This window comes from Saccopteryx leptura, chromosome 4 (genome assembly GCF_036850995.1).
Source record: "Saccopteryx leptura isolate mSacLep1 chromosome 4, mSacLep1_pri_phased_curated, whole genome shotgun sequence".
In the NCBI taxonomy this organism is placed as follows: domain Eukaryota; kingdom Metazoa; phylum Chordata; class Mammalia; order Chiroptera; family Emballonuridae; genus Saccopteryx; species Saccopteryx leptura.
Genome location: NC_089506.1, coordinates 153,805,283 through 153,830,799, shown reverse-complemented (window position 1 = coordinate 153,830,799; position 25,517 = coordinate 153,805,283). Strand labels below are relative to the sequence as shown.

General features: G+C 40.7%; 1 protein-coding gene across 8 annotated transcripts in view; it reads right to left on the bottom strand.

Annotated features, from left to right (window-relative positions):
* CAST (calpastatin) overlaps positions 1-25,517 on the bottom strand; it is a 140,934-nt gene that overhangs the window by 94,810 nt on the left and 20,607 nt on the right. For 7 of the 8 annotated variants that reach the window (XM_066381887.1, XM_066381884.1, XM_066381885.1 and 4 more), the window contains exon 3: positions 7,015-7,086. In XM_066381887.1, the coding sequence (XP_066237984.1) occupies positions 7,015-7,086 (72 nt within the window). Of the gene's footprint in view, positions 1-2,184; positions 2,336-7,014; positions 7,087-25,517 lie in introns of those variants that run through there. The other variant, XM_066381890.1, reaches the window with a different exon arrangement.

The window sequence follows — 25,517 nt, the reverse complement described above, 5'->3', positions numbered from 1 at the left end:
TCTCTCCATAGGAATCATTAATACTAAGAGCAATGTTCATTAAGTTTGCTTGATCTAGGATAAATATACAAAAATCAATTCTATTTCTCAGTACTGGCAGCAATATAAAAACGTAGATTTTTAAAAGGATACTCTTTTGACAAATGCATGTAATTGTGCAACCACTACCATCACCCCCCAAATTTCCTTTATAATCCTGTCTCCTAGCCTCATCCCCACCTCAAATATCCCTCATCTCATTTCTGTCTCAATAGTTTTTTTCTTCCCCAGAAATTCAAGTAAATGTAATCTTACAGTTTTTGGTCTTTGCTATCTGATTTTTAGATTTTGTACATGTTTTGCATATATGTTAGTAGCTTCTTTTTACCTAGGTAGTAGTATGCCATTGTATGGATGTGCCCTGGATTTTTATCCAACTATTAGTTGATGATCATTTGGCTGTAGCTGTTATTAATAAAACTGCTATAAAGACTTGGGTAGAGGTAAAAAAAAAAAAAGATATGTGTTATATACAATAAATAGGAACACATATATTTGACTGATTTTAAGAAGTTAGTTCAAATTCAAGTTTTCCTAATGGCTTTCTCACTTTCTCTCTCTCTCTCTCTCTCTCTCTCTCTCTCTCTCTCTCTCTTCCCCCCTCCTTGGCTCCCTCTCTTTCTCTTAGTTTCATTCTTTCCAACTGTTCTCTTATTATCGGAGAGGAATTATACTCAGTCAATCCAGAGAACAATGAAGGAAATGAGCTCAGGAGTAAGACTATGTAATCAATTCCTGGATCTTCTCTCAAAGCATGTGAACTGAACCACAACCAACACTTAAACTTCAATTGTTGTGCACTATGCAAAGCTTACTTGTTTATAACAGACACCAAGAGCCTTTGCTGCATACACAGATCATGGCTACACGTGTCCTCATTGCATTTGGTCGCCTACACCTTCTCCATCAGTCAGCTAAGGTGGCCCTTCCTAGCACCTCATGATTTTGCTAAATGTCACTTATTTGTTTTAATCATATACTGTCTCCCAGAACCCACACAGCACTCCCTTCCCACTACATTCCCAGCAACAACTATCTTTATAGATGTTGCGAAATCAGTGTGCAAAAGTTGAATTCAGTGCCCACAAACAAAACATGATGAGGCACTCTACAGTTATTCATCAGAAAACAAAATTTCCCTCTTTGAAAAGTGGAGGCCACTCCTTACTGATCTGCCCTGCAATGCAGAGGTTTTCGCTCTTGAAAGCATCTCAATAAGGCAAAACCTTACGGAGCTGCTGACTAGGCACTACTGTTCCTCTGCTGTGTAAGTGCGTTCCTACATTACTAGGCAGAGGTCCCGCCTTTTAAGGAAGCTTCCTAAACTGTGCCTCATTTTCTCAGGATATAAAATGGGAATAAAGAACTTGCGTCTCACGCATTTATAACTGAGAAATGCTGAGACCCTAAAAGTACAGAAGAGATTGTTACATCTCTAATGAAAGCATTTAGCATTCTTGTTTTGTGAACCATGCCATCCCAACACATTCAGTTGACTGAAAAAATGGAAAGGAAAAAAACAAAAACACTGGCATTCTTGAAAGATAGATATAAAGGAACCCTCAGTGATGTTACCTGATCACAGTCTCAGGTTGTGTTCAAGGAAGTAGAACAGAGACGTGTTGCAGCATATATGCCACACCCAGCATGTATTAGTACACGCAGAGTTTACACTGACTGTGAACTCCTTCTCTACAACCGAGGTCATCACAGTGGTGCGGGCAGGTAGGGGAGACGGCGGGGGGGGGGGGGGGGGGGGGTCAACCTCTAGAGGTAAAAGTGCCAAACCAAACAGGCATAGCTGCTGTTTTAATTCTTTCAGCGTTATTCCCAGATCACCCAAATCCCTGGTTTTGTAACCCAGCTGAGTCTGGTCACCAGACATTCCCAGCTGAAGAGCAAGCAGCCGTGTTACCGACTGAAAGGAGGGGTCAAGTAGCACACTTCTACTTAGAACCCATTGGGAGAGGTATGTCTCTTTAGGGTCAGGAGACTAGGACGAGCGCATATCCAAGCCCAGGGAAGCCAGGGGCAGGGCTGAAGCCGGGACGCGCGGCCCAGCCGGCAGCAGCGAAGGCGGCGTCCAGGCTGCCCGCTGGGAAGCGGACGCAGCCTTGGAGGGAAGGGCCTGCAAGCAGTACTCACTCTGCGTCCAGCCCCCGAACCCAGAGCCTTCAGCTGGGGTTTCCGGATGTTTGCATTCCTGGCTGGGCTCGGCCCCCGCGGTTTCAGTTGGGAGCTCTGGCGGCCGGCCGGGAGCCCGCAGAGAGCGAAGGGGCGGTACCAGCTGCTCTCTGCCCTCCCCCGCCCCTCGGTGACTCATCTCGGGCAGGGAGGGGGGGAGGGGGCGGGGGGGGAGGGGGGGAGGGGGCGGGGGGGAGGGGGGGAGGGGGCGGGGGGAGGGGGGGAGGGGGCGGGGGGAGGGGGGGAGGGGGCGGGGGGGGGGGGGGGGGGGGGCGGGGGGGAGGGGGGCGGGGGGGGGGGGGGAGGCTGGCTAACTGAGTAACTAACTGGGCCTGAGGTGCAGGCCGTACTGCATGCAGGCTGATGGCAGAGGCCTGCCGCTCCTAAGCTGTCACTTTGATTCTACCGAATTAAAGGAACAACAGTGGGTGCTCTTTACAAAAACACTCAGTCTATAGCTTTTTAAACAATAAAGGGCATTAGGAACGACCACCACCAGGGATTTGAAAATACATTTCAAATTGTATAATAGATTTTTTTAAATGAGCAGTTTAACAGTCAGAATTTTGCTAAATTATACATATGACTAAAAAAAAATTAAATCTATTGAATAAAATACGAATTTATGAATAAATGACTAAGTAAATAGGGGGTAAATAAATGCTCTTTCTTAGAGAAGAATGCCAATGAATAAATATAGAATGAATGATGGGGTTAGAGAAAAGAGCTATGCACTATCAAAAGAAATGGAAAGTCACCTTTTTCCAAAACCATAAACCAATGACAATAAAGACTATGGCCACTCAGCTCTGGGAGTGAGTGGAGGAGGTGGTAGTCAGTGGCTGAGGAGCAGAGGCCACAGACCCGCCTAGCGACAGCTGAGCAGTGACTCAGTGCTGCATCCAGCCGAGGCAGAGGTGACCGGTGACCCCAGCTGGCATCCAGAAGACAGAGAGCTCATCTGCACAGCTCTGGACCCAACACCTACCAGGTAGTCAGAGCATCTGGGGCCCTCTGACTCACCCTACAGGGCCTCAGGGCCACTTACTTCTTTTCATTTCTCATTTGCTTCTGGAAAATAAAGCTGGTGGAGTAAAAGCCCTTCTAGCTCTAATATTTTATAACTCTCTGAGCATAAGACCTTGTCCTTACAATATTTTTAATCAAGATATAGCTTAAAAACTCCTTTTCTATTTAACTTTTTCTTTCTTTCTTTCTTTCTTTCTTTCTTTCTTTCTTTCTTTCTTTCTTTCTTTCTTTCTTCTTTTTTTTTTAACTAAATCTCAGCTCATCTGGGTTTCACTGATATTCTTTTCTCCTGTGACAAAAGCAGCACACAGTGATTATCTGAGCCCCACCCCAATCGGGATGAACTCTGTCACAGTCCCCAGTGACAGGCAGCATATCTCCTACAATGGAGGACAGTATTCCTGTGCTCCTGCAGAGTACAGATGAGTAATTACATGAATGTAATAAATTTTCCAAAGATTCATATCCTATAAAACAGGAAGGTAGTGGCTCCTTTCCTAAGAGATGAAGAGGGCATTAGTACACCCTGATATTATGTGGCTGTCCAGTCCCCAAGGCACATCCTTTCTCCCAGTGTGGTCCGCGTAGCATCTGCATCTGAAACACCTAATGGGAACTTACTAACTATATAAAATCCGGGGCCTTACCCCGCCCTGGTGAATCGGAGTGCCTTGGCTTGGGACCTGAGAATCTGTGTTTTAACCAGATGCTCCAGTCAATGTTGAGGTAATCTGAAGTATAGATACTCTAAACTACCCACTTTCAGCACAACTAAGCCTTGCTCCTCAAGTGTGGTTGCCAGACCAGCAGCCTCAACATCAACCAGAAGCTTGTTAGAAAAGCAGAATCTTAGCTCCACCCCAGACTTCCTGAATCAGAATCTTCATTTAATTAAAAACCCCAATGAGTCAATAAGCACATTAAAATATGGGAATTACTGCTCTCATTCGTGTTTCTCAAGCTCTTGTTATTTGTATGTTACTTATAATACATATTTTCAATCTATAATTAGTATACTATATTTACTTAATATTTAGAAAAAGAGATATACTTTTTAACTTTTAATTTAGCCTTGTCTTAAGCAAAACTAGTCAAGGGATCATGAGTTTGAAGTTCTAGTTTACTTTTGATAGTACATTAAAATATATGCATAATTATTAAAATAAAAATGTTTGCATGTTTAACACACACAGTCATGTCACTAAGTGCCGAGGGTGAGGCTGATGTGAAGGTGGAACACCTTATACAACACACAGTGTGCATCCAGCCTCTCACTCATGTGAATCTAGGTGACAAAGGTAAAAGTCAGCGCTTCTGAGAGGACAGCTGTGCTGACAAAGTTAACACGGTATTTTTGGCAGACCCAGGGCCAAAATCACAAAGTGTTTCTTTGTAGGAGGCTTATTAGATTTTTCTCCCCTCTAGCTGGGAGAATAGCTGTTTCTACCTTCTATCTCAAAGGCCTAATGTTACTAACCAAACTATCACCAGTGATTTCCTTCAATTAGGTAATTCTCTGTTTTCTTTTTGGTAGTGGGTATCTGTAGTATGTATCTGTCAGTTGGCAGCTGACCAGACCTTTACAAACCCTCACTATATAGTGATTGATAATTTCCCACCTAATCAATCCATGCCTTCCCAAAGTAGAATCCAGACCACTCACAATCCCAGATTCCGTCTAGAAGGCTGAGGCACGTGACGTGTGTTAGCCAATCAGATGTGCCAAAAAGAATGTGCTTGGAGGAAAGCAGTGTAAGGATGCGAGGGCCCACCAGTAAATCTGTGTTACTATAAGGCTTGTCAGTCTTCAAGACGGGCAGGCAATGGCAGAGTTTCTGGCCTCTGGTCCGAAAACTGACAAGTTCTGAGCTGTGGAGCAGCAGGAGAAGCTCCCATGATGTGGCTGGGCATAGTTTCTGGCTGTGAAACTTTAGGTTCCTTCTGCCGGAGCTTTTTAGATTTCTCTACAAGCTACCTGCTATCCTTAAAAATTTCTTTTTTTGGCTTGAATTAGAGTGGATTCCAGTTGGAATTAATAACCTTAACAGATACATCTTCTCAATAGCTGTGGTCTTCTACAGAGATTCCTAATGCAGTTTCACCTTGACTTCCTCAAGGTCGTTATGGCAGAAGATGCCTGAGAACTCTTCCAGCAATAAAACTGCATGACATTATATATCAAAACTATTTTCACATGGGCTTTAGTAAGAGCCTAGATAATTTCTGCAGCCTCACTAGTACTCATTATTAATTTTTCAAAAACTGAATTTTAAACCCTAAACATCTTGCAATAATTATTTTGAGTTAGAAATAGCTATGCCACTTAGTGCTGCGGATCTTCCAAAACCAGCACTCCATGGCAGAAGTGATACGATTTATGCATGTAATTATTTATTTTGTAAGAATTCTTATAAAACAATCCTGCAATACATATTGTATAATACACAACTTTTGCATAAGCTTTAAATTAAATATTTAATATTTCAGACAAACTTTAGTTTTCTTAATAATTGTAAAGTTACCACTTATTTTAACTTTCAAGTAGAATGTGTTCAGAACCAAAAAAACCAGGATTAATTCTCACTGCCAATTACATCTACTATTTTGTCATACTTTTTTGAATGTGTTGAGAAAATATTATTTTTGCCTGTGAGTTATGATGATTACTTGTGTAATAAAGGCTTCAACTGATCACAAATACTATATTCCCAATTTCTCTAAATGAGGCATGGGATTGATTTTTTTCTTGATGATGACACAGAGTCAAAGCCATTTTAATCTTGGATCAATAAGAAAGTATATTATATATATATATTTTCTTCCAATCTGTATAAGAGTTAAAGATATGAGAAAGGAAGGAGAAACCCAGGGAAAACCAATATTCCAATTGGTTAAAGTGTGACCCTGGGTGCTGAGAATAGCTCAGTTGATTTGAGCCAGGTGGACCCCAGTCAGGGTGCATATGGGAGTCTATCTCTCTATCTCCCTTACCCTTAAGAAAAAACAAGTTGTATGAACAGTCTTGAAACAGGTTAAGATTTTTAATAATCTTGGACATACTGAAAGAACACAAGATGAAATGGGCTGAACAGAACTATTTTATATATTATTAAAAACTACTATCTAAAATTGTAGTTTCTTGTCTTGAAAGGTGACATTTCAGCAATTTTTATAAGTTGCAAAGCTCTGAAGTGATATATTACCAAAGAATGCTCCATCAGATCTTATGAGGCTCAGCAGTGCCCAGACCTTGTGTGAATGGAAAAACTGAATTCAAACTCTACCTCCATCTTACTGGCTTTGTGATCTTGTCAAAGTTATTTAACCTCTCTGAACCCTGAGTTCCTCAGGTACAAAGGAATAATAATTATAAGGTTATGCAGGGATTACAGAAAATAATTATATAGCATACTTAGCAGAGAGCCTGCTATGGTTAATGCTCAGGAAGACAATTTGAATTATTTTCTGAAGTGGAAGAACTATATTTCTATTCAAAGTATGTTCAAATGTCTAATATTATTTAGAGATATTTATGAAAATAACATTCATTGTACACATTAATACATGCCAGTAAAAATTATAACATAAATGGATTTTCTAAGTATTATACAAAATCATTAAGAAATCACATCCCCTCAGCACAGAAATGATTGTTCAAACCCTTTCAGTGATATGCTGATGGCGTCTGTGTCCCCTGTAGACCCCAGCCACTAACGATACACCTTGGCAGAGAGGTCTCCTGGTGTTTAGGAAATGACTGACCTTGGCGGCCGAGGCTGTTCCAACAGCATGAATTCTGGAGGGTTGACTGCTTCCATGGCTTGTTGCTTTTTTCTAGAAAATAAAGTATGTGTTTCAAGGTGGGGGAAACAACAATGTAATCAAGTGCAAATTTTCATACCAATAAAATATCCTCTCAAGTAAAAATCAGATTATAACATACCGTATTCCCCCATGTATAAGACGCACCTTTTTTGGAAAAATTTGGGGTCTAAAAACTGGGTACGTCTTATACAGTGGTTGTGGCATTTCAAATACCATATGTGAAACTGAGGATGAAGCAATATATGAAAACAGTGAATTGTCATCAGACACAGATGAGGACAAGCTAATAGATGGGAGTTCTGACAGTGATGAGGAGTTGTATGAATTTTATGATGAGTAGAACTTGAGTTCAATAACTTTATGTAGCCTGACCAGGCAGTGGCACAGTGGATAAAATGTCGGACTGGGATGTGGAGGACTCAGGTTCGAGACTCTGAGGTCGCCAGCTTGAGCGTGGGCTCATCTGGTTTGAGCAAGGCTCACCAGCTCGAGCCCAAGGTTGCTGGCTCAGCAAGGGGTCACTCAGTCTGCTGTAGCCCCACGGTCAAAGCACATATGAGAAATCAATCAATGAACAACTAAAGGAGCCACAACGAAGAATTGATGTTTCTCATCTCTCTCCCTTCCTGTCTGTCCATCCTTCTCTCTGACTCTGTCTCTGCCACACACACACACACAAAAAATGTATGTAATACTTTTTTTTTTTAATTTCAGGCCCCCAAATTAAGGTGCATCTTATACATGGGGAAATATGGTACTAAGTACACAAAAATTTTAGTCTTTTAATTTGTGATATCTTTACCTGAAGACTAAATCATATATCAATATTGAAAAGGAAGAGTAAGTTGAATAAATGTCAACTGTTCAATGTTCAGTGATTTTGGAGAACAGCAAAAATCCTCACGCAGGCCGTTGCCATTTTCTCCCACAATGCATTTCCAGAAACGAAGGGGCAGTCGCTCTCTCTACTGTGCTACAGAGCAGTATTTTCAACCGTTTTCATCTCATGGCACACATAAACTAATCACTAAAATTTTTGCAGCATTCCGGTCTGACAAAAAAATAAAAATAAAAAGGTATAATTTTGTCTCTTGTTGTGTAGGATGTTGTCATTATTTTATATGACAATTTAAGGGAAAAGAGGTCAGTGCCCCTGAAATACTCAGGTATTACATGTTTTAAAAATTCCTGTGGCATACCTGTTGAAAATCAGTGCTATAGAAAGTATACCCTCTATGGAGGGTGATTTAGCAGGAAGTAGCAAAGATGTATTCAATAATTCTATTTCTAAAAATTTATCTTAGGAAAATATTATAAAAATGCCAAAAACCTTTTTTTATTCCAAGATATGTATCACAGTATTACAACATCAAAAATTTGAAAACAATATAGATGATAATGAATGCTTGTTGAATACCTTCCACATGCCAGGTAATTATTTTATTATAATAATAAAATTGTAGATAATACCAGAATAATAATGCTCTAATAATAGAACCTATGAGAGAATTATTATAAGTGCTCTAAGTGTTTTAAATACTACATATAACTTATTTCATCATCACATTACTGGATATAAAGCTGGTACTATTGTTATCTCCATTTTATGGGTGAGAAGACTGAGGAATGAAAATATTTAGCAAAATTTACAGTGCTTAATTTTTTTGAAAATGCTTGCCATGGAAGCTTGAGTGGAAGCCTTCTTTCCCTCAGGGTAAATGCTGCCTTAGCAAGAAGAAAAGCCAGACCTTAGCTGGCTGTCCTCAAAGTATAATTTCTACGTGTCCACTGGCTGACCATTCTCAGAGCACTTCGGGAAGAGAGATCACCGAAATGGCAGAGTGACACCTGTTATAAAATGGGTATCCAGGGGCCTCAGGGGCATCCGCAGGACTCTCGGGCTCTTGGGCATCGCCAGCAGGCTAACTAGTCTCTCCAAGCACACGTGCACCATCATCAACCAAGGGAAGAAAAATCCTAGATAAATGTGATAGCAATAAAAGAGGCTGCTAAAAAGCTATAATGCAGGTGTGATATGGGAGATGGTGAAAAGAGGGAATAGCCTAAATTTTATCTATATCACAAGTCTCTTTTCAAAATGTAAAGTGTATTATTAGCAAATAGCTTCTGATAACCACACTGTATACATGGATTCGGTGTAAGGGACCAAACATAAGAAGTAAAGACAAGAACACAGCAATGGGGTTGTTCATCTTAACTCTGCTACCCTTTCAACCTCCTCATTTTCCAGGGAAGAGGCTGAAACTCAGAGGGGTCACATCACTGCCCAGGGTGCCCCAGCTGCCCTTCACTCCAGCTATCACCAGTGCTTGGTCTCAGCGACAATCAAGTAAGGTCACATTCCTATGCTGTGCTAACTACAGCTCCCATTCATTGCATCCAAGCCCACATACCGAACCCTGGCTCATCTGTGCATGAATTCCACTGCCACACAGGAGAATGAAAAAACTTGCCTTTTAGTTGAGTTATAGAACTATTAAGTTAAAAATAATAACTATTAAACACATGCTGATTTTTATTTTACCTCTATAATCAACTCAAACTGTATTTAAAAAAAATGATTTACTAAAAAGTTTAATGTCTATTAACTCAGAAGTTGAAGTTCTCTCAGCTTTCCTATGGGTATGACCTGTCACCCCAAAGTCTGCCTTGTCCTCTGAGCCACCTGGATTACCTAGTCTACAAAGGACTGATTTAATTTAGCGGAAACAAGGGTAGAATTTGTAAAAATGATCTTTCATTAAATTTTTGTCTAACAAATCTTTATTATATGCAGCTTAAGTGTCTGTTTGTCGCCAATAGCTTATTGGTTGCTTGTGTAACTGTACTAGCCAATGGGGTGAAGTTGCCACGGCTGAACACAAATTGAGCGGGTCAGGGGGAAGGTGAACATTTGTTTGCATTGGCAATCATCTGTTTTACATAAAAACTACATCTTTTTTTTTTTTTTTAAATAAATTTTTATTAATGGTAATGGGATGACATTAATAAATCAGGGTACATATATTCAAAGAAAACATGTCCAGGTTATCTTGTCATTAAACTATGTTGCATACCCCTCGCCCAAAGTCAGATTGTCCTTCGCCACCCTCCATCTAGTTCTCTGTGCCCCTCCCCCTCCCCCTCCCCCCCAACCCTCCCCCTGTCCCCCCTCCCCCCACCCCTGGTAACCACCACACTCTTGTCCATGTCTCTTAGTCTCATTTTTATGTTCCACCAATGTATGGAATCATGTAGTTCTTGTTTTTTTCTGATTTACTTATTTCACTCCTTATAATGTTATCAAGATCCCACCATTTTGCTGTAAATGATCTGATGTCATCGTTTCTTATGGCTGAGTAGTATTCCATAGTGTATATGTGCCACATCTTCTTTATCCAGTCTTCTATTGAAGGGCTTTTTGGTTGTTTCCATGTCTTGGCCACTGTGAACAGTGCTGCAATGAACATGGGGCTACATGTGTCTTCACGTATCAATGTTTCTGAGGTTTTGGGGTATATACCCAGTAGAGGGATTGCTGGGTCATAAGGTAGTTCTATTTGCAGTTTTTTGAGGAACCACCATACTTTCCTCCATAATGGTTGTACTACTTTACAGTCCCACCAACAGTGAATGAGGGTTCCTTTTTCTCCACAGCCTCTCCAACATTTGCTATTACCCGTCTTGTTGATCATAGCTAATCTAACAGGGGTGAGGTGGTATCTCATTGTAGTTTTGATTTGCATTTCCCTAATAACTAATGAAGCTGAGCATTTTTTCATATATCTGTTGGCCATTTGTATCTCTTCCTGGGAGAAGTGTCTATTCATGTCTTCTTCCCATTTTTTTATTGGATTGTTTGTTTGTTTGTTGTTGAGTTTTATGAGTTCTTTGTAAATTTTGGAAATTAGGCCCTTATCTGAGCTGTTGTTTGAAAATATCATTTCCCATTTAGTTGGCTGTCTGAAAAACTACATCTTAACGTAATTTCTTTTAAGAATGCCTCCTAGAAAATACAGCACTGAAGAGGAGAGAAAAGGTGCTAAAGCTGCACAAAAACGGCTTTCTCGACAAAAAGAAACCACTGAGCAGAGAAAGACAAGACTTGCTTCAGTCGCAGAGCAAGTGCATCTTTCTCGGCAAAATGAGACTGATGAGCATAGAGAAACAAGGCTTGCCTCAGATGCAAGACAAAAAAGCCTGTCTCAACAAAATGAGTCCCTTGAGCAAAGGCAGGAGAGAAATGCAAAAAAACAACAGAGTAATGCTGACCGAAATGCAAAAAGGATTAAAACAGTTTCAAATGGAGAAACTTTAATTTTTGAGCATTTCTCTGGTGACATGAATATTAAATGTGAACACTGTCAGTCCTTAAACTTCAAGTTAGAAACTAATCGATTTGACCATGGCAAGAAAGGATTTTCTCAATGTTGCAAGTATGGAAACCCTGTAGTTCCACTAATTGAGAATTATCTAGCACTCTTGAATAAATTATTGACTAATCAGCATCCAAATAGCAAACAGTACATGGATAGCAAGTAGAAGGGGGAAACCCCGTGGGGCACTAAGCAAAGGGGCATCCTCGCCGCCTGCCCTGGGTAATTCAATTTGAATTAGCAGACACCTTTGCACAAATCATTTTAATTATAATTTATAATATCTAGAACAGCAGTCATTTCATATGACCGCTGGGCTTTCTAGTATTTAGTAAGCCCTTAGTCAATGTCAGGCACTTAAAAGACAATAGAAAAGCTTAGAAATAAAAACAAATGTCAGAGCACAAACTCTTTATTCTCAGGTTAGTAACAATTTAATTATAGATTGATTGGTTGGCTGATATATAAGACTTTGTTCTCTTTCTCCAGTTGTGTCTGACTTCATGCATTCCTTCATTTATTCACTAACTCATTGGACAGACATGTATTGAACCCTGGCTATAAGCCTGGTCCTACTCCAGGTAGTAGGAATATAAGGAACATTTAAACAGAAAAAGTTCCTACTCTTATAGTGCTTACACACCAGTCAGAGGACTCTAAGAAAGTCAACAACAAACAAGATGATTTCAGTAAATGATGAGTGCTGCAAAAACACTAAAACAGGGAAATATAACAGAGTGATTGTCTGAGGGTTGCTTCAGACAGGATAGACAAAAGTGCTATTTGACTGAGACTGACTGCAAACAGACCAATCATGTAAACATGGGATCAGGGAGGGGAGGCATTCTAGGTAGACCCCGTAGCATGTACAAAGGCCCTGAGGTGAGAATGAGCTTGGCAGGATGGAGGAAGAAACAGAAGTTAGTACAGGTATAGCATGTTGGGCACAAGCATATGGTATGAGACCAAGCAGGGCGCTGGATCAAGATATTTAGTTTGAAGTGACCGAGGTTTAGGATGGCCCCACAGTCAGGTGTGTTTGAGATCATCAGTTTCTTCTAGCTTACACTGGCTTCCTGATCTCTTCTGGGTGCCATCTAGCCCTCGTGAGTCCTCCCTGGTCTCCAAGTGAAAAGTCCTCCAAGTCCTCGGGCTTCCTGTCACCTCCTGCTAAGTTCTGCAAGTGTCTTCCTCATCCTCACTCCCCCAGCTCCTTACTGTCATCATAGGTCCTTAGAAGTCCCCCTCTGGCCCGGACACATCTCTCACTTAGCCAGGTGTGCATATTCACTAACTAGTAATGGGGCTGGATCTACCCTCAGAACAGAATTGATTAATTTACTGACAGAAGGTAGAAACTCTTAAAGTAAACTCATTTGTCTATGACTCTGCATTTGTCCTAACGTACAGATTAACTCTAGACTCTAAAAGATTAAAATGTTAAGTGAGGATGCCAACACTATGATAATTCAAATTCTGAGTTAAATCAGTTTTCCATAAACCTATAGACTAAAACTTATGGAACAGATTTTTCCTTGCCAACCAATTATATTCCGTTTTATTATTAGGTCTTCTTTGTTTAACTGAAGTTTGTAGAAAGGAAATAGGATCAGCCTGCCTCTCATTCCTACATGTAAAGTCACAGGCCTGGCTGAGTCATGTCCTCCTAGCAGTTGATCACGTCCCAGGGCCTCAGTCCTACTGATTGACAGGGACAGAAGTCCAGTCCTCCACACCCTGTTTGCCTCTACTGGACTCAAACTCCAGGACACCAAGTCTGGTCCATTTACAGAGAGCATGTGTCATCCCCCCTCCTTAGGCACAGACGCCTGAGCGTACAGAGGCCCTGATTCCGTGGGCTGTGAAACCACACCTTCTGTTAGCAGCCACACCCTCACAACAGTGGTTCAGGCCGACAGCCAAGCGAGCCGCAAAGAGGCCTAGATTAGATCGATTCTATCTGAAGTTACAGAAACGCATGAAAAGAATTTAATTGCGTTCTTTTTGTATGTTCGTTGTAGTTCATAATAAAAAAAAAATTTATTAAATGAATAGAATTCAAATCTTAAAAAATTGTTTTCAAAGTAACAGTGACGTTCCAAGAGCCAGGCAGAGAGTTACTGTATTGCTATTATCTAAAAATCTCAGGAAAAGTCCCCAGAGTGCAGCCTCTTGTCATCCTGAGACTTAGAGACTGCAAAGACAAGTACCGCATTCTCTAGAATAATGGTCCCATCTATGTGGCCAGAATCCTGGCTCCACCAAATGTCAGCTATGAAAGTTTGGACAAGTTTCTGAACATGTCTAAACACTAACTTTCTCACCTGAAAAATGGAATGGCCCTACCTAGATCTCAGAGGGAAAATATGAGGATGAAATAAGAGGGGTGTGACCCTCAGGTTGGAAATCCCCACTTTAAAGAGAGAGGCCCAAAGTCCTTGACATCAATGGAACAGAGACTGACCTCCCCAGGAATACATGAGGAGTCTTAGTTGATGTCGAGAATTTTCTATGAGATTTTATTATTTCCATAGTTAGAAAAAAAATCATTGTTTTTCCACTGGAAGAAAAAAATTATTTTTACCTTAGGATAAACCATGATTCTAATAAGGGACACAGTTCAGTTCCTTGGAAACAATTTGATCCTTTGGTTGCTCTTCAGTCTTGTTAAATTGAATAAGAGCGGCTTTCAGACTAGGAGTACCTTCCTTCCAAGACAGAGAGGATATCCGTCTGAGTCCTCTCCCCAGTGATTCTGACTAGTGGGGACACAGCCTGTCCTAGCCCTAGGAGAGCTCTGGGGATTACCTCACAGTATAACGCGACAGCTGCGATGCACATAGCCCACAGACAAATCTCGTGCGATTGTTCAATACATCCTGGCTAAGGGGAGCCCAGAACCACTCAGAGGAGTAATGATGAGCATGGGCTATTGGGCAGAGCAGCTGGTCCTGGGGGTCCTGCCCTGGATGGCAAAGATGATGGCTTTCTGAACCTTGCTTGGGTGGGTCCCCTAGGTGCCAACATTGTCACACAGGTCTGGGGTGGGGGTGGGGGGTGTCTCAGGGCCATTACAATCTACAAGAATAGACATGACCTCAGTGTTTCCTGTGAGTTGCAAGTGCTCTTCTGAGGTACACAGAGTGCCAGGTCAGTATATTGCGGAGGTGATTTCAACAGTGTTTGTGGCACGTTTAAACATTAGCACACTATCTGGAAAGCAATAAAACTCATAAGTATATGAACAAAAAAGTAAGTCAATGAACAGGCTATGCCTGAGAAAAATTTAATAACCCAATTCCACAACTATTTTCAAACCTCTGTAAAAGTAAGTGAAGGAGCTTATATTTGTAAGCTGGCCACATCCTTCTTTCAAGTACAGGTTTGTTCCTCTGTTATATTAATGATGTTCTTACGTCAGGACACTTAGTTTCAAAAGTGAGAAGTGTTCCTCCCTTAAACAACTAAAAACACGCAGACAATGATATGAAACGGTGGTTTTCAGACACGGGAAAGCCAGGCGGCAGAGGCCAGTGTTCCCCAGGGGAAACAAGCAAGGGAGTGCCGACTGGACTGTCACGGCCCACTGCTTGGAGGGCTTCCAGGCTACCTGGGGCTCCTCAGGCCAGGGGGAGGCCAAGCACCAGGAGGAAGGCTGCAGAAAGAGCTCCGAGATTGCACAGGCCTGCCCTGCGTCTGGGGAGAGAACCCCGAGGGAGCAGAGGCACAATCCCTGGGGCCCCTCACGGCCCGGAAGGGGCCACGCTTCCAGCAGTCAGAGTTACCAGGTGGAATACACAGACAGAAAACAGTCCTCTAAGCGCTGCTCCGGTCCAGCCAAACAAAGCTTCAAAGAGAACCCTACAGGATCACACTGTTTTCAGATAACCCAACTGTATCCCAGAACAAAGCTCAAGAGAACTTAAGGCAACAACAATAACAAGCACCCAACAGGATGAAATTCACATCTGTTTGGCATCTAATAAAAAATTTCAAGGCATGCATAGAAGCAGGAAAATACAACTTTATTTTTCATATGCAGGAAAATACAATGTTCAAAAAGTATAGTATTTGGATTGTGTTGCAGGGCTGCCCACCTGAATCTACACAGGTAAGAAAATAGCACATGGCCCTGGCCAGTTGGCTCAGCGGTAGAGTGATGGCTCGGCGTGTGGAAGTCCCGGGTTCGATTCCCCGCCAAGGCACACAGGAGAAGCGCCCATCTGCTTCTCCACCCTTCCCCCTTTCCTTTCTATCTTTCTCTTCCCCTCCTGCAGCCAAGGCTCCATTGGAGCAAAGTTGGCCCGGGCGCTGGGGATGGCTCCATGTCCTCTGCCTCAGGCACTAGAATGGCTCCTATTGCAGTGGAGCAATGCTCCACAGGGATCAAGCATCACCCCCTGGTAGGCATGCCAGGTGGATCCCGGTTGGGTGCATGGGGAAGTCTGTCTCTTTACCACTTCTCACTTTGGAAAAATACAAAAAAAAAAAAAAAAAAAAGGCACAGAACTTACATACACTTACCAATGTCAATTTCCTAGTTTTGATATTGTACTGTAATTACGTTAGGTACAACTGATGGGGAAACTGGATGAAGGGCTCATGGAACATTCCATAATATCTTTGCAATGTCCTGGAAATTTTTCAAAATTAAAAGCTTTTTAAAAGTTTGTTAAGCCTGACCTGTGGTGGCACAGTGGATAAAGCGTCGACCTGGAAATGCTGAGGTCGCCGGTTCAAAACCCTGGGCTTACCTGGTCAAGGCACATATGGGAGTTGATGCTTCCAGCTCCTCCCCCCTTCTCTCTCTCTGTCTCTCTCTCCTCTCTCTCCCTCTCTGTCTCTCTCTCTCTCCCTCTCTCTGTCCTCTCTAAAAAAAAAATGAATAAATAAAATAAAAAATAAAAATTAAAAAAAAAAAGTTTGTTAAGGAGAGATATAGATGATACTTAAAAAAACAACACCCAAACCAGAGTTCTAAAGATTAAATAAGTACAAGATCTGAGATGAAAACTACAGTGAGATAAAGAACTGATGAGACCCTGAAATAGAAAAGACCAATGAACTTGGAGACAGCAATAGAAACTACTCAGAATGAAACAGAGTTGGGAGCAGAGCACCAGTGGGCAGTGGGACAGCTTCCAGCAGCTAATATGTATATAACTGCAGCCTCCAAAGAAGAGGAGACAGCTGAGGAAATGAAACAGTTACCAAATCTGATGAAAACTATAAGCCCACCAATCTAAGAAGCTCAACAAATCCCAAGTAAAGAGTAAGGGTCTGAGAATAAAGAAAGGGCTAAATTTGGTTTTTAAATCCCCATTCAAAGACTTCCAGGGACAATGAAATATCCATCTGTGGGGTGAGAGCTCCTTCTCCTGCCCCAGTTAAGATATGGTGTCTTTCTCTGCCGTGAGGGTGGGCAGAGACAGCAGCCGCCAATCCAGTGACTGTTTTTATCCACCCCAAAGTGCAGGGAAAAGGAGCTAGTCCACTTTTCCATCAGAGTACTAGCAAATATTCCCTACAGAGCTCTCAAGAGCAGGCAGGCCAGGGGATTCTCTGCGGGCAATGACCTATAAGTAACAGAGCAGATGTTACATGTGGCAAGATTTTTGAGCACATGAATATACAACTTCTGCATTTCTGCATTCAATTAGTGTTGAAAGCCTCAAAGGTTCAACTTGGCAGCGGGCATGCTCAAATAATTGCTCAAGATATTTTTGAAACCTTGTTTGTTTAACTGTCTTCAAAAACTTCAGCATATTAGTTTATTATCCTTAGAGGGAAAACAAATATTTACCCTCTAAATGAAGATTACATTTTTTTGAAACTACCAAAAGTTAACCAGACTCATACCTGATAAATATGGCAAGACTATTAAATTGAGTAATGTTGATTTTAGTGAAAAAAATGTTGATGGGAAGATAAAACTCTTTTGTATTTTGAATGTAAAAGTGTAATTAGTTTCAAAATTATTTGAACAATAGATAACACCTTAACTCTGTGAAATTTCAGATTACTACTGAATTTTATTTTGACTTAAAATCACTTTTTTTTTTGCCTGACCAGGCAGTGGCACAGTGGATAGAGCCCAGCCCTTGGACTGGGATGCTGAGGACCCAGGTTCGAGACACCAAAGTCTCCAGCTTGAGCGCAGGCTCATCTGGTTTGAGTAAAATCTCACCAGCTTGGACCCAAGGTCCCTGGCTCAAGTAAGGAGTTACTTGGTCTGCTGTAGCCCCACGGTCAAGGCACATATGAGAAAGCAATCAATGAACAACTAAGGTGTCGCAATGAAAAACTAATGATTGATGCTTCTCATCTCTCTCAGTTCCTGTCTGTCTATCCCTCTCTCTGACTCTCTCTGTAAAAAGAGAAAAAAAATCACTTTTATCTCTCCTTTCACACTTCTTACATACAGATGCATCTTAAAATCAGTATAAGAAAGCTTTGGTCAGAGATTAATTGATAATTTTTTTTCTTTCTTAGCATTTTCTAATCAGTATATTTTTATGTCAGTGGTATCTTAGGCTTGATGAAATGTAGCAGTTTTCAGGATAAAAGCTCTCATTAAAATACATATTTTGACATATTTGTTAACAAATCAGCTCCATTACTTAATAGTCCTCCTATAAAAATGACAAGTTTTTTTTTTTCCACATGAAAACACATGCTTTATTGGAGACCAGTAGCTAGAAATAGATCGTCTTGCCAAAGGGTGAGCAGATTTCCCAACACCAGCAATTATAAATCTGTAACTCTTATTTTCAAATGTTCCTGTATATCATGGTTGTAAATAATCTACAAATAAGTACAAATTGTGTTTACTACCAAAAGAAGTATAAATATGTGCTACCACAATTGCAATGCAATAAATTGGATATTTTGTCCCTCGGAAACACTGATAAATACAGTCATAACAAGTAAGTTACACAGAAACCTATTAAATGAGATATATGCCTTAATGATACACACTTCAGTGAAGTTTTCTTCTTCTGCTTACTCAGTGCTCATTCGTCTCCAACCCAGGCCAAGTCTCTCTAGTCTCACGGTGGCTGCATTGATGGAGTCAGAAGAATGCTATCCTTCTGCCTCTGCTGTGACTTGCTTTCCTCCATGCTAGGTTTTCTGGCTACAAAGAGGGGACGTCTGTACACTTTCTTACATTGTACATTCCCGGGAATTGGGATGACTTAATTTTGCTTTATGATCTTTTGAATGAAAACAAGGAAGTAAGAAAGAAGAATTAGAGAAGGGAGTTATAAAAATTGACAATAGCTTTTTTTAAAAAAAAATTTTTTATTGATTGATTTTAGAGACACAGAGAGAAGAAGAGAGAAAGAGAGAGGGAAGTATTCATTTTGTTTTTCCACTTAGTTGAGCATTTCACTGGTCACCTCTCATATGTGCCCTGACTGAGACTCAAACCTGCAACCTTGGTGTTTTGAAATGATGCTCTAACCAACTGAGCAACCAGCCAGGGCAACAGTAGTAAAAAAAGAAAATCTATGGAGTTGGCCTTAGGTAGAATTCTTAAAATAGGTAACATTATGTAATAGTATCAGATACTAGTTAAAAGCACAGACTCTGTAAAGTCAGTAAATTCTGGCCTCTGCTACTAAGTAACTGTGATCTTAGACAAGTTACTTAATCAAACTCTACCTCAATTTCCTATTCAGAAGAATGCAATTGTTGAAGAGTGCGTGTGTGTATGCCTATATATGTGTTAGCTATTCTTAATTTCTATTTCTCAACAAATAATTTCTACTTCTCAACTACCTTTGCCAAACCTATAGAAAATAGTGTTTATTTACATAATTCTCCTTCCATCTTGCCAACTTCTCACCAAGGTATGAATAATTAATATAATATTAACCCTTCTAGGAATAGTGACAATTTAAAAGAGGACCCAGGGGAAGGTGATGTTTCAACTCAAAGGTTAAGGAAGTTGCTAATGGTGGAATGTCAGACATGAACAACAAGCCAACAGGGAAAATATTATTTTATGGTGCCTCCTAAATATCTCTACTTGATAAGATTGCCCCTTCAGGGGTGGGACTGTACTTGTAAGCCTCTTTAAATTACAGTCACGTTTAGGGGGTATTTCTTTTTGCATTCACATATATCTGTACTTTTCAGAGGGAAAGATGACAGTTTTCATCAGCTGTCAAAGGGAGCACGCACTAAAACTATTTCAGAATCCTTGCCTCCTAAGCTGCCGTAGTGTGTTTAAATGCTTATTCTCTATTTGTTCTAAGAGATGCACTTAACGTTCAAATGTGCACACACACAGCAGCGGCAGCTGCGGCATCCTTGCTCTGGAACTTATCTCCTTAGGATTCCCAGAGAAAATGGCTCACATATAAAACACTTCTCACTTCTCCCTTTTAAGGTCTAAGAAGACAAAGACATAGGTGTAGTTCTGGTAATTGTTAAAACACTCTCTCCCATTATTGTTTTATTACTATATTGTTTATTGCTCTTTCCCTCTGATTAAAAAAATACATTTAGAATAAAGAGAAAAGTGGAAAGAAGAAAATGTAAATCACTTAAAATCTTGCCATTCAAGACAACTATTGCCTGACTTGAGGTCGCTAGTTTGAAACTGTGGGTTTGCCCAGTTAAGGCACATATGGGAAGCGACGACTGCTAGTTGATGCTTCCCACTTCTCCTCACCCCCTTCTTTCTCTCTCTCTCTCCTCTCTCTAAAAATCAATAAATAAAATCATTTAAAAACTTTTAAAAAAAGACAACTATTTTATGCAAATAAAAATATGCACAATGTTATAAATATTATATAAATGGAATTGTAAGTCTTTCATTTTTTTAAGTAAACATAAACATTTTCCTTTGTCACTAAATGTTTTTAGTTTTTTTGTGTGTGTTTTTTTTTTTGAAGCTGGAAATGGGGAGAGACAGTCAGACAGACTCCTGCATGTGTCCCAACCGGGATCCACCCGGCACGCCCACCAGGGGTGATGCTCTGCCCACCAGGGGGCGATGCTCTGCCGCGACCAGAGCCACTCTAGCGCCTGGGGCAGAGGCCAAGGAGCCATCCCCAGCGCCCGGGCCATCTTTGCTCCAATGAAGCCTTGGCTGCGGGAGGGGAAGAGAGAGACAGAGAGGAAGGAGGGGGGGGGGGTGGAGAAGCAAATGGGCGCTTCTCCTATGTGCCCTAGCCGGGAATCGAACCCGGGTCCCCTGCACGCCAGGCCGACGCTCTACCGCTGAGCCAACCGGCCAGGGCCTGTCACTAAATGTTTTTAATGCATGGTATTAAAAGATGTCTCAGTCACAATGTCTGTGCCATAACTTCACCAATTCGTTACTGCTGTATAATTGTTTCTCCCTTAGTTTTTTATTATGGTAAATAAGGCTATGATAAACATACTTGTATATGGCTATCAAATGCATTTCTGATTATGTACTTAGAACAAATTCCTAGAATTAGAATTTCGGGCTCAAAAGGTTTAATTATTTTTTATGCATGATTCTCAGTTCCTTCACATTTCTAAAGATGATTCATCTTTTTATTAAAGAAAAGTTTAGTCTTATTCCTAACATTTCAATCTTATAATGTATAAATTTTCAAATATTTAAAGAAATTTTACATAAGAAGTCAAAATCAAACCTTTTTCTTAAAATACACATCCCCCCAACATATGCTGATTCAGAAAGACAAAATCAACAGTGCATTACCTGTGCTGAGGCTAGAAATATTTTATTCTATCAGTTTTTTGGGGTTTTTTTTGTATTTTTCTTAAGTTGGAAACGGGGAGGCAGTCAGACAGACTCCCGCATGTGCCCGACCCGGATCCACCCGGCACGCCCACCAGGGGGCGATGCTCAGCCCATCTGGGGCGTCGCTCTGCCGCAACCAGAGCCATTCTAGCGCCTGAGGCAGAGGCCACAGAGCCATCCTCAGCGCCTGGGCAAACTTTGCTCCAATGGAGCCTCGGCTGTGGGAGGGGAAGAAAGAGACAGAGAGAAGGAGAGGGGGAGGGGTGGAGAAGCAGATGGGCGCTTCTCCTGTGTGCCCTGGCCGGGAATCGAACCCGGAACTCCCGCACGCCAGGCCAACACTCTACCACTGAACCAATCGGCCAGGGCCTATCAGTTTTTTAACACTGTACCACAGCAAGGAATTTCTTCTTCTTAACCACAGGGTGTCCCCTGAACAATATGGTTAGCATTTGAGCAGAGAGATACACTATATCATATCTAAGAAGTATTTCAGCAACCTCTCATCTATGTAGCTGGGTTATCTTTTGTTATCTTTTAAATGCATTATTTTAAAAATTCATTAGTCATTCAGCTTTCTGTTCAGCTTTAGCTATTAAGGGAAATGGATGCATGGCTTCAGATGTACTGAGTCTAACTCTGTTTTAAGAAAGGAAACAGAAAAAGAAAATGAATAACAAAATTATATTCAGAGAAGCAATTTTTCTTCAAGCACTAAGTGAAACTAAAACTGAAATGTGAATATGATATCATTTCAGCTCTCAATTTCCTATAAGAGAAATGTTTTTCTTCAAAACTATATTGGCAGACTTCAGAGTGATATAGTTCTGGACTGTACTCAAGTCCAAAAATTCTCTCCTTGAGCTCACATTAGACCACTTAGGAATCTCTATCTGCAAAAGAAAAGGCTCGAGGATGTGCCATTAATGTGAATAACCCACCCAGAAGTCCAGAGCCCTAAGGGTTGGGATCATTAGAATTCATTCATGAGTTCTTTCCAAATAATGCCTTGCTTATTTGCAACTGTTCAGTTAGTAAATAAAACCATTTACCTATAAACAACTGGAAAACTGATGAAGAAATCTAACATGTGATGCATCCTAAACACACTTATCTCTTTTTGTATATAAACACTGATTTCAACTTCTTTATTTTTTAGTCTGAGGTCATTACATAAATCCACATATGACAGTGAAAGAAGAGCCATCTGGGCAGGATCTCTACTTACTTTGTTTCTTCACAGAAACAATACTGCCCCAGTGAATAGTAATAATAATAAAGTAATAGTAATAATAATAACCACAATAGCAGCTAACATTTACAGAGCCCTTTGTATTTCCCAGGCCTTGTTCTAAACACTTTGAATAAATGGTCTCATTGATCTTCACATTAACTCATGTAGAGGCTATTAGTATCTCCATTTTACAGTTGAGGAAAAGTGCCCTTAGTGAGACAAAGTAACCTGCTTACGGACACAGAGCTACGAGGGGACAGAGCTGTGATTTAAATCCAGGCAGTTGGACTCTGGAGCTTGCACTCAACAGCTGTAAGAGGCTGACTCCATGGACATGGCAGACTGCTGGCTGACACACTGAGTGGTGTCTGTGCTCTTCAACACTTCCACAGATGACAGAGAAGGTGCTGCCTCTCTGGGCTCAGAAGGGCACAAAATATTTTTTCCTGAATGTCATAGATTTCCTGAGTTTTTCTCAGAATTCAACCTGATTATGTATCATCTTAGGATAAATAGGCTGTTTGAATGTCTACATAATACCTTGTATTTTGATTGTTCATTTTGAACCTAAATTTATGGACTGCTCATGAAGACCTATTAGACAGGTTCCACATAAGAAATAATTCTAGCATCTATGCATACAAGTTTCAATCACAGGAAGGTAAGCAGCAACCTAACTTATTTCACAAAATACAGATAGAAGAAGGTGAATGCACGAGAAACCATGCACAGACTCCAGAAAAGAGGAGACGTGAAATGCTGAGATGGTTAATTATCTCCAAACTCAGAAACCCCAAGTACCTCTGCTGCAATTCAGGAACAATTAAACACAACAGAACAGAGTCTAAAAGTAAAACCCATTTCACAGCTTAATGGTTTTCACCGAAGAAAACCAGAGGACACTTGATTCAAGAATCTAAACAGTACCATTCTGGAAAACCCCAAGGCTTCTAGTATAAAATACTCTTGCTAGCAGTTTCTACTCTTCTCAGACAAGAGGAAAGAACTTTACTGAACACCAAAACAATCAACTGATAGCCAAAATCTCTACTCTAATGAAAGCCAATGGAACTGTATTGAAAAACACAATTGGTAAAGCAATTGTGTCTTGAGTTGTGAAACAGAGCAAGCCTACACGCCTGGAAGACCTTTTATTCAGAAATGCAACAATCTAGAAAACCTAGTGGGTAGGAACCTTCCCATGAGGCACTGTACCTTTACTCCCTGTTGGTGCCTCTCTTTGTACACCATTGTTTCTTCTTTCTAAACTAAACCAAGGTCACAAAATCTGAGGACCAATTTAGCAGCAACTAAGCAGTTCAGTGGAGCAGCACAGGATGCGGGGGGTTGTGGAAAGGGTGTGGAGGTGGTATGTTGCAACCTGGGGGAGTAGTTGTCCCAGGTAAATGGTCTTATTGGGGCGGGGGTAAGAAGAGCCCCATTAGCATTACACGCTAAGGAGTGAAGCATTTCTATGCATTTCATTTCATGTAGATAATATTGTTCTGTACTGAATGAAAGCCTGTTAGATAATGGGGATTTTACCGGTAGTGTACATATCTACCTGCCAAACAGATGTAGATCTGAGGCAATGCAGCTAGCCTAAACACGGCCAGACAGGGCTGTGGATGGCAAGCCCTGACTACTGACAAACTCTAGATGTAGACCAGGGGTCTCCAAACTATGGCCCGCAGGCCGCATGCGGCCCCGAGGCCATTTAATCGGCCCCCACCACACTTCCGGAAGGGGCACCTCTTTCATTGGTGGTCAGTGAGAGGAGCATAGTTCCCATTGAAATACTGGTCAGTTTGTTGATTTAAATTTACTTGTTCTTTATTTTAAATATTGTATTTGTTCCCGTTTTGTTTTTTTACTTTAAAATAAAATATGTGCAGTGTGCATAGGGATTTGTTCATAGTTTTTTTATAGTCCGGCCCTCCAGTGGTCTGAGGGACAGTGAACTGGCCCCCTGTGTAAAAAGTTTGGGGACCCCTGATGTAGACAAAGCTCTACGTAGAAATGAATGAACAAAGAGACCTGGCCTTTAAAAAGCACTGCAGAGAAAGAAAGGGAGCATCATTTCCTGAAGACTGGAAAAGATAATAGCTCTCACAAAATGATATGCTACAAGAAGAAAATTTTAGAAGAAGGTCTGCATTTTTAATAAGAGACAAGATGGTATTACCTCCAGGGAACCCCAGTAGAGAAGTACAGATCTAGAGCCGACTGAGATGGAAAAATGACAGAGTGAGACAAAAAGAAAGATAAGGGAGCACTAGAGAAGAGTACAAATAAACCCCAGAAATTAAAAAGGCAAAATTTAAGCCTGTAGTGTGTTTCAAAGAGCAGAATTTAGATGATAAAAGTAAAAATAGGGGGGGCTAAAGTTCAGAAATTCTCCCAGAATACAAAGGTAAAGGTCAGAGAGAAAATTGTGAGGCAGACAAATTAAAACAAGACCAATAATTAAATAGACACTGATAAAATCCATGCATAGACACATCCTGGCAATATTTTTAAATGGTAAGAACAACAACAACAAAAAACCATATATGCACCAAGGCAGAAAAAACAAGCTTTCTTAAAATAAATTAGAAGTAGACTTTGCCAGGTGTTTTCTCTGTAGCACAAAAAGCTGGCAAATCATGGAGCAACAGGTACAGAATTTCTGAGGGAATAAAACTGTTATCCAAGAATGTTATACAATTTTCGACTTCTTTTTCTTTTTACGCACAGCAAACAGAAAAACATGCTTACATCCACACAGACTCACCATTTGTCCTCCCTCTCTGAAAAAATTATCTTAAAAAGTATTCTAGTCAATGGAAAAATAAATCAAAATTTAGAATAACAAACAAGCAAACAAAAACCAGGGAAACAGAAGTACAAGAGAATTTTGGAACTTCCCTTAGTTTATCCTTACAAATCAGCCAGTTGGATTCTGGCTTGGCTGCTAGAGTCTGGAACTTCAGGTAAGCTGGCTAAAGTCGGTGTATATAATAAGTATGAACATATAATATCATCTCAGTAGTTATAACTAGGTGGTAAGACAATACTGGTTTTAGATAATACTGTTTTTTCCCCA